Source organism: Cucumis melo, chromosome 6, assembly GCF_025177605.1.
Source record: "Cucumis melo cultivar AY chromosome 6, USDA_Cmelo_AY_1.0, whole genome shotgun sequence".
Lineage (NCBI taxonomy): Eukaryota > Viridiplantae > Streptophyta > Magnoliopsida > Cucurbitales > Cucurbitaceae > Cucumis > Cucumis melo.
In genome coordinates this window covers 17,895,312-17,905,115 of record NC_066862.1, presented here as the reverse complement: position 1 = coordinate 17,905,115, position 9,804 = coordinate 17,895,312, and the positions used below count along the sequence as shown (strand labels likewise).

General features: G+C 39.3%; 1 protein-coding gene across 2 annotated transcripts; it reads right to left on the bottom strand.

The window, feature by feature from the left end:
• Positions 1 to 416: 416 nt before the first annotated feature.
• Positions 417 to 3,003, bottom strand: LOC103500158 (uncharacterized). Of its 2 annotated transcripts, none has more exons than XM_008463367.3 (3): positions 2,843 to 3,003; positions 1,735 to 2,035; positions 417 to 1,300 (listed from the first exon to the last, which is right to left on the bottom strand). In XM_008463367.3, exons 2-3 carry the CDS (start codon positions 1,951 to 1,953, stop codon positions 995 to 997), a joined length of 525 nt encoding a protein of 174 aa, XP_008461589.1. In that variant the 5' UTR covers positions 1,954 to 2,035; positions 2,843 to 3,003; the 3' UTR covers positions 417 to 994. The 2 variants fall into 2 exon arrangements, with proteins under 2 accessions (XP_008461589.1, XP_050942902.1); XM_051086945.1 differs by having other exon boundaries at positions 1,735 to 2,078; positions 2,843 to 2,887.
• Positions 3,004 to 9,804: the final 6,801 nt, after the last annotated feature.

The window sequence follows — 9,804 nt, the reverse complement described above, 5'->3', positions numbered from 1 at the left end:
ATATTGATCTAAGAAAGAATTCAGTTAGTGAATTTTATTTTTTTATTTTTATTTTTATTTTGAAGGTACGCTATTCTTCATCTTTATTTTGAAGGTACGCTAGTCTATTGAAGAACTCTCATAGTATTGGAGACGGTCGTTGTTGTAATCTATTGACAGTCGGTGCAAAGAGAATAATTATCAGGGAGCCGTCCCTGGCTTATTTCTCAATACAATGGTTGTACTGTATACTAGACGTTCATACATATCAATTTCTCCCTCTAACAAAAACATGTTTACAAGAAAAAGTAAATGATAATCTATTTGTCAAATAGTATTACAATCTATAAAATAGAACCCCAAACCAAACGCATATATCCAAAATATATATAAACAAATTTGGAAATCTAGGAGGGAGAAGATGAGTAGACATCACATAAAATATAAACCCAAGATGGTAGGATAAATAATTACCAGAATACATTTACATGGCAGATGAACCATAACCCAAATAACAAAAAACTCTATACATTAAACTCATGGTGATCATCAAACCCCCCCCCCCCCCCCCCAAAAAAAAAAAAAAAAAAAATACAAGACTCCCTCTCTCCCTCTTTTCCCTCCACACACAGTACCCCCAACTTTATACAACAGTACAAAATGAAGATGAACCACTCACTCACTCATCCCTTTCCCATTTCCCAAACCTTTTTCTCTACAACACAAGGTTTGTTTGTTTCTCTATCTCAACCCACTCCCCTTCCCATTATCCAACAAGAAACCAAAAGAAAAAGGAAGGGAAAAAAAAATATCAAATTTGGATGATCACCAGCAAAAACATTTTCTTATATTTACACTACTACAGATGGGGATCTCAAATTTCTCTTGCATTCTCTATTTGAATGTTGTTTTCCTCTGGTTGTTAAAAAGAAGTCTTGCCTGTGGTTGAAAATGTTTGGTTGCACTCTTTTTTGCTCCATTCTCTATTTACACTTTTCCAGTGATGGAGGTTTTTTTAAGCAACTGCAGGGATCCTAGAATTCTGGCGGTCCCTACTAAGACAATCAAATCCTTCTACTCTAACTGCTGCCGGTTTTAGACCGAACTTCATCCTCGCACACCCTCCTCCTTTGTGTGCTGAAGATGCCGAAGATGGGGATGAGAGACCAGATGGGGAATACGCAGGCAATCCTGGCATAGGACTGAGTTTCTCATCCCCAAATCGGGCATCCTGGATTAATGGGTTCGAAGCCCGGCTCGGCGGAGACCCACTAAAAAATGGGGGTGAAGAAGCCACATGAGCACTGGATTGTTCCGACCCCTATGTCATTCAAAGTTGCCGTCAATCATATTGTAATGACAAAGAGAAAAGGTTGTTGAAATCTAGACGCAAAACCCTCAAGAATCTAAAGAAAATTTAACACAGCCTCAATAGAGCAAGTGAAACATAAGACTTCTGATAAGAAACTAGTTAAAAAAATGTGGAACACCAAAAGAGAATGCTTTGTAATTCAATTATATATTTAAAAGAGTTATTTCCAGGCCAAAACTGTGAAATGGCAAAAGATTTTCTTCATATAGAATACTCAAAAGGGGATGCTTGTACTTCACTTATTTATTAGAGTTTTTTGCAGGCTAAAGCTGTGATAATACCAAATCATATTCAGACATTAAACCTATGCTGAGTTGGGGGCAAAAGATAACAGTTTTCATGAACTAATGGCAGGAAACACAGTAGGGGAAATAAGAACTTGCCTTCTTTAAAATGATGTCAAGAAGATCTGCCCCAGCTTTTGAATCACAAACCTCAGTTTGGTGCCATCTCAAGGGCTGTTTAATGTGATTGTTAGCAAGAATCGCAAGTCGCCTGGGCTTCGGGCAGACAACAGGGTCCTTCAGATCAGAGATAGAGGCAAAACCCCTAGTCTCTTCACATGAAATAAAGGTGTTCTGCTGAACAATAAAATGATTCATCTTTGAAACTGGCAGATCCACAGAAGAACGCTTGCACAGATCACGATTCAAAATGTGTTGCAACAATTGAAGCAAGATAACACTAACATAGTCAGATCAGATGAAAAACTGGTCAAAATTCCATCCTATCCAAGATCAAAATCCCATAAATTTAACAAATTATAGCAATATTCAGATCTGATGAATAACTAGTCAAAATCCATTCCATCGAAGCTCAAAATCCCATGTAGTAACAAACAATAAAAGATCTATATACCGAAGCAATAGATCCAAATCATTCCAAGTTCAGAAACAACAGATCTGAGCTAAAGATCCCATTTTCAGAACAGAACATGAACAAATACACAAATCCATATCATTTTAGCTAACAATTTTGAAAAAATACAAACAAGATCTTCCAAAATTACCCCAATCAGCTACAGATCTAAGATGTAAACCAAGAAAACAAGATGTGATCTTCCTCATAACATAAAAATAACCCCATCAAAGAATCAAAGGACAGATCCTTATAAAAACCTGAAACAACCTTGTTCAGAATCAAACTAAAAGCAAATTGGTCTCTCCTTTCCCTAACGAGGACAAACCTTAAGCAAAGACCAAAGCATGGGATATATAGAATTGGGATTAGAGGTATTGACCCAAAGGAAAAAAACGGGAAATTGAGAAAACCAGCTAAGAGTCGTCCAGATCCGGGAAAAACGAAAAGAAGGGGTTGTAAATCTAGATCAAAAATAGAAAAAGAAAACAACAACCAAAGAAATAGAAACAGAAAAAAGTCGGAAAAGCTAAAATAATTGAAAAATAAAAATCGAAGTGAGTGTGTTCAAAAATAGAGAAAGAGGAGATATAAGAATTGAAAAAAGGGAAAAAGAGAAATAGAGATGAAGACCTGAAGGAAGCCGAGGGAAGAGATAAGAAAAGCTGGAGCTTAGAGCCACCGCCACGTGAGGGGAGAAAATCGTAAGATAGGAGGTGCGTTTCATTTATAGTGGAAGAGGGTAAACGGGCGACGACCGCTGCAAACGACGCCGTTGAGGGAGCTTTTACTTTTTCATTTCATTTTCTTTTTTTTTTTTTTTTTTTTTTTCTTTTCCTTTAGGAATTTAAATTAAATTTAATTTAATTTTTCCCGACAAAGGAAAATGATGAAGGCGTGTGGCTTTTTAGCTGGCATTGAGTAGTTGGAGAGTGTAGTAATTACAGCTATTTCAATTCTTTTTTTCATCTTTTTCTTTTTGCTCTACAGTTAAAAGTGAAATCCACATTTTACCCCCCCCCCCCCCCCCATTTCTTTCTTTCTTTCTTTCTTTTTTCCTAACTGAATTTATTTACATCAACTCATCACTCAACTTGTTCCAATTACAACTTTACACATCTAATTGCTTCTCATTTCACTTTGGTCTTCCATTTATAATGTCTACTTACTTTACTTTGAAAATACCGTTTTTAGTCCCAACAACTTTTCTCTCCATTTTAATTGTGAGAAAATATAAAACCCAACATGAACCTAATTCAATTGACGTAAGAATTATATTTTTAATTTAAGAAGTAAAATGTTTAAATTCGAATTTACAAGTGGTTCAAAAAGTATAATGATAAACATCAACAAAAATAATAAATTAAAAAAAAAGATAAAAAAAAAATGAACCCAACATCTCTAAAGAAAGATCTCCGATTATGAAATTTAACATTGAAAAAAAATCAAATCAAGAGGTAAGATAATAAAATATAAGACATGCTGTTGAACTTAAAAAAAAAGAAATTATAATAAGAATAAAAGTAAATAATGAGATTTATGAACATCGTTACATTTGCAATTATTTTTAAAAGAAAATGTTGTTGAATAGAAATATATAATGAGAAGAAAAACATGGGACATATTGAATTATTTTTTAAAGAAAAAGAAATTATAGCAATATAAGTTCATTTTAATTTTTGTATTTTCAAATTATTTATTTTTTTATCATACTTTCAACTTTAGTTGATTTTAAATAATTGCTGTACTTGTGAAAAGTAACTATTTTGACTTTTTTTTTATTATTTTTAATGAATCAAAATGTTTATTTTTTGAAACTTTGGCTAAAATGAGTCAAAGTTGTATATAACTCGGGTTAGATCGGGTTGGAAGAAAATTATAAACCAACCCAAAGTATTCGAGGTGGCAAAAAATAAACCCGATTCAATATGTAAGGGTCAACCCAACCTAACCTAAAAATTTGAATTAGGATGGATTGGTTTTGGCAGGTTGATTTTTTTCTTTTACATCTCTCCATAATTTATTTAGACAAAATTTCATATTGTTTTTTAATATGTAAGATGAACAAATTGTTATTCAAGATACAAAATGATATATATATATATATATATATACACACACACATGTATACGATACATGTGTGTTATACATCCAATTCCAAGTATATTTCAAAATGAGTTTTATTTTAAGTTTTAGGTTAATATATACATATATAATACATAATGCACAACCCAACAACTTGGTTTAACTTTTTTTTCTCCAATTTTCTAACTCAATCCAATACAAAATTTAGCCCAACTCAACCCTTACTGTTTCGGTTGGATAATCCGAGTTGGTCGAGTTACCGGATTTTTTGAACACCTTAATTGTAAGTACACAAAACAACTAAACTAAGTTAAAAATATATAAACTAAAATGAAGTAGAATTGAAAGTATAAAAATCAAAATCATTGGATAAAAAATAAACCAAAAACATTTTTTAGAAAAGAAAAAAAAATGCTACTATTATTTAAACTATTTTTGTTTGTAGGTGGAGAGAAACCTAAAAGGATGAATTATATAAATTATATCCAATGGTGGGTTTTAAGACGTTTGGATTTCTAGTTGGGTTGACTCAAATCAAGCAAATTCATTAGATTCCATGGATTAAATTTTCACACCCATAGATACATTATCATAATCATCTTTAAGTAATAAAAATTTCATGTTTAATTAAATTCTTTTAAAAAATTAAAACTTTTTGAGTTTTCTTTATGTTATTTTCCAGAAATGGCGAACCCAAAAAAAAGTATTTACACAACAAGATTGATGGGTTTTTGTTCTTTGAACTGTTTTTTTATCATCCAGTTTAAAATAGTTTGTTTTATATATATATAATTCTTGAACAAAAAACTTTTTCATAAATATGACAAGTTAGTTAAATATTTAGAGACTATGAAACAAAATGAAAAAATCTATCAAATTGGTCAATTTTTAAATATTCCAAATTACTTTTCCTTTTTATTTTTTTCATTGTATTTCTTCTATTCTATCTATTTATTTATTTATTTATTTCAAATTGTTATTTGGTTGTTTAAGATCGTGTAATAATATAAATGATCTTGAAAAAATGTCGTCTAGATTTGACTCTAAATCTAAAATAAACGATACTGTAGCCAAATTAGATCATCCTGTACCAAAAAAATCTTGAAAAAATTCATTTAGCCAAATTTAAACGATTGTGTAACCAAAGCTTCAAGAATTTTGAAAAACAATCGTTTAGATTTAGCTGATCGTGAATCAAATCTAAATGATCGTGTACCAAATCTAAACGATTGTGTATTAAAGAATCTTGAAAAAATCGTTCCAAATCTAAACAAATGATCGTCTATCAAATCTAAACGATCGTGTAACCAAATTAGACAATCGTATATAGATAATGTTGAAAAAAAAATCGTTTAGAATTGACTATCCAAATCAAAATGGTAAAATTTAAACGATCGTGTACCAAACAATAGTCAAATCTAAACAATTGTATACTAAATATATTAGCGGATTGTTGATAACGTGGTTGACGGGATATTTTTTATATTTTCTATTATGGTGTAACGACCCAACTCCTTATGCTGAATCGAAGTCATTACTAAATATAGAACAAGTGGTTTAAGTCTAAAAATTTTATTAAAAGCATACGGTTCAAGAAATTCATTTATAAAAACATAAACAAGGTAGTCATGCAAAAATGTAAAAACGTTCTGAAATCCTACTCGGGCCCTATCTACATAAAAGATAGTGAAAAAAAAAAAAAAAGTACTCAAACTCAAACGCTAAAATCTGAAATAAGAAACAAGCGGAAGCGGTAGTCCCTATGGCCCTCCTCGGTCTCACTTCGGGTCGCTCGCCAGCTTGCCCTTGCCTTTGCCTCGTCCTCTACCTGAAAACATAAAGTGGAGAGAATGAGTATAAAAATACTCAGTAAGGGACCCACTACTAGTCCCACTAGGTGCCTGTTAACTTCCTGTTAGAGTCCTGATAACTGGTACCCAATCTCTGGCACGTTCCCGAACACGTGCAATCATGCGCTCCCGTAGGAACGTAACTCTGGTCTTCGGTGCCCGGGGGACACCTAGGACAGTCGGGATGCGAGGACCCCGTCGAGTCACTCGAGTCATGTCTATATCATGCTAGACTGGCGTCCCGTCGGACCACACAGTCCTCAATAGGTGGTGATCCCGAAGGACACCCATGCAGGTACGACTCTAACAGAATCAAGCTAACAGGTACCCTAATTGCAGTATACATACACATGGCATCAGCATATAACATGTCACATAAATCATTTCTACACTCTCCGTCCCGACATTCGTCGTAACCATAATAAATCTTGCCACGCACAACAGGCTATAGCACAACTATATCGTCATTTGCATCATACTAACATTTATTTCAGGCATCATACTGTCAAATTCTCAATATGCAACATAGGGCATACGCAGTCTCATACTTCAAACATGAAACTAGTAGTAGAATCTCTTACCTGGAGATCTACTTGTCGAGTCCTAACCGCGAGGCAGTACGTTTTCCAAGCGACGAAGTCCTAACTGTTTAATAAATCAAAATTCGTAAATAGGTCGCCAACGACCAACGGTTCGAGACTCAATTGAATTTAACTTACCCTAGAAGGAGGTTGCAGTGCTCGAGCCCCTACTGAAGAAATCCCGCGCTGCAGTAATTTCTTGGTCCAAGACGTCCCTTGAGGAAAATAATTTAATTTAGACCCAAATTAATTTAACTAACGTCCGAGCATGGAGTCTTACCGGAAAGACCACAATAATTAATTAGCTTACCGAAATATAGGTGGATGGAGCCAATTTAGTCCTGGCGGCTCGGCTGGAAGAAGACAGGACCGGCTCGGCTTGGGCAGACGCGGCTCGGCTCGGTACAGGGATTTCGCGTGCGGCTCGGCTTGCAACAGGGGAGACGCGGCTCGGCTACGCAAAAGCGCGCGGCGCGGCTTCACACGCGGGCGCGGCTCACGCACGGGTGCACGCGGGCGCGGGTCGGGTTTCCGGAAGGTGGCGCGCGTCGGTTCGGGTCGCGGGGCGGGTCTTCGGTCGGACCCTTGCGCGCGAGGCTTCGGCTTCCGGATTTCGGGCGGCGCGGCGGTTGTTGGTGGTCCGGCTACCGCGGCTTCGCTCGGCGACGGCTACCGACTGGCGTTTCGGCTGCGCTTGCGTCGGATCGGAGCGGCGCGCCTCGGCTGGCTGACGGGTTGGCTGCGGACGCGCGGAGGCGGCTTCGACTCGGCTTCGGCGTGCGAGAGACGGCTGCTCCGACGGACGCTCGGCTGCGCAGATCGGCTTGGACGATTCTCCCGGCGCGGCTGGGAGCTCGGCGACGGCTCGGTTGCGACTGCGGCTCGGCTGCGCTGCTGAACAGAGAAGGGTACTTGGCGGCTCGGGTTCGCGGCGGCGGCGGCGGCGGCGGCGGCGGCGGCGGCGTGCGGCGGCTAGGGTTTCAATAGGAAAATTTTTCCCCCTTTTTCTTTCTTGAAAATTTTCCTCTTCCTCTTTACGCACGAGTCCCAAGGCCTCTTTTTAAAAGAAATAAAAATAATAAAAGAAATCTTTAAAACCCTCTTTCCTCTCTCCTCCAATAACCACCTTTGACCCTTTCCAAGGCCATTTATTTGTTAAGCCAATAATTTATTTCACCCCCTAACTTCAAAATTAATACATAAAAAAAAACTTTACTTTAATACTAATAATAAACACACTTTAGTATTAATATTAATGGTCAAAACAAAAGGAAACCGAAATTGTTGGGCGTTACAATCTTCCCTCCTAAAAAAAAAAACTTTCGTCCTCGAAAGTTCTAATCCTCGAACAGCTCGGGGTGCTGGGCTCTCATGTCCTCTTCTTTCTCCCACGTTGCCTCTTCCACTCCATGGTTTTGCCAAAGGATTTTGACCAGTGGGATTTCTCGACTGCGAAGCTTCTTGACCTCCCTTGCCAGGACCTCGACAGGCTGCTCCTCGTAGCTCAGATTCTCGCTAACCTGCAGTGGCTCGAAGTCCACCACATGTGTTGGGTCTGCGACATATTTCCTCAGCATGGAGATATGGAATACGTCGTGCACTGCAGCAAACGATGGGGGTAGCGCCAAGCGGTAAGCCACGGGGCCAATCCGCTCCAATATCTCGAACGGCCCTACGAAGCGTGGGCTCAGCTTCCCCTTCTTCGCGAACCTCAGAACACCCTTCATAGGCACTACCTTCAGAAAGACCATATCTCCCACTTTAAACTCGAGGTCCTTACGTCGTACATCAGCGTAACTCTTCTGTCTGCTCTGGGCTGTCAGCATACGAGCTCGGATCTTCTGTATGGCTGCGTTGGTCGTCTGCACTAACTCGGGGCCTAGCATCCTCTGCTCTCCAACCTCGCCCCAGCAGACAGGGGATCTACAGCACTTGCCATACAGAGCCTCGAACGGTGCCATACCGATAGTAGCCTGGTAGCTGTTGTTATAGGCAAACTCCATCAGATGCAGATAGGAGTCCCAACTTCCTGAAAACTCTAGTACGCAGGCTCGCAGCATGTCTTCTAAAATCTGGTTCAATCTCTCTGTCTGACCATCAGTCTGAGGGTGGAATGCCGTGCTGAAGTCCAACCTTGTACCTAATGCAAGTTGAAGTCCTTTCCAGAACTTCGATGTGAAACGGGCGTCTCTGTCTGAAATGATGGATACGGGTACTCCATGTAGTCTCACAATCTCTGTCATATATAGCTGCCCCCACTTACTGGCAGTGTAAGTGGATTTCCCTGGCACGAAATGGGCCGACTTCGTGAGTCTGTCGACCACGACCCAGATCACCGTGTAGCCCCTTAGGGTCTTGGGCAGTCCCGTAATAAAATCCATCGACACACTCTCCCACTTCCACCCTGGCACACTCAAGGGTTGCAACAACCCTGCTGGATGCTGCCTAGGTGCCTTCACCTGCTGGCACACCAAGCATCTACTGACAAAGTCTGCCACATCCCTCTTCATGCCCCTCCACCAATAGACACTCCTTAAGTCCTGGTACATCTTCGTACTCCCAGGGTGCATGGTAAACGGGGAACTGTGAGCCTCAGTCAAAAGCTCCGTCTTAACTGCGCTGTCTTCCGGCACACACAGGCGTCCTTCAAACATAAGGCCATCGTCAGAGGATATGGAGAAGCCTTCACCTTGCTCTGTCCCTACCACGCGACGCTTCTCTGCCAAATAAGGATCATTCAGCTGAGCAGCAATGATCTTTTGCCTCAAGGTTGGCTGAACTGTCAACTGAGCCAACTGTGCGGTAACCTCACCTACTGAGACTGCAATCTCTGCCCTCTCAAAGTCCCTGAGTAAGGGGGTCTGCTTGGTGATTAGCGCTGCTGAATGTGCAACTTTCCTACTTAGCGCATCAGCCACTACATTCGCTTTACCTGGGTGGTATAGGATCTCGCAGTCGTAGTCTTTCACCAACTCAAGCCACCTCCTCTGCCTCATGTTCAACTCCTTCTGGGTGAAGAAGTACTTCAGGCTCTTATGATCGGTGTAAATCTGAATCTTCTCACCGTACAGATAGTGCC

What these genes read in the sequence shown, in the direction of transcription:
- LOC103500158 (XM_008463367.3), bottom strand. Translation starts at nt 1,953, where the DNA reads ATGAATCATTTTATTGTTCAGCAGAACACCTTTATTTCATGTGAAGAG. An exon ending in TTGACATCATTTTAAAGAAG is followed by an intron (nt 1,301 to 1,734) that starts GCAAGTTCTTAT and finishes TGAATGACATAG; the next exon opens with GGGTCGGAACAATCCAGTGC.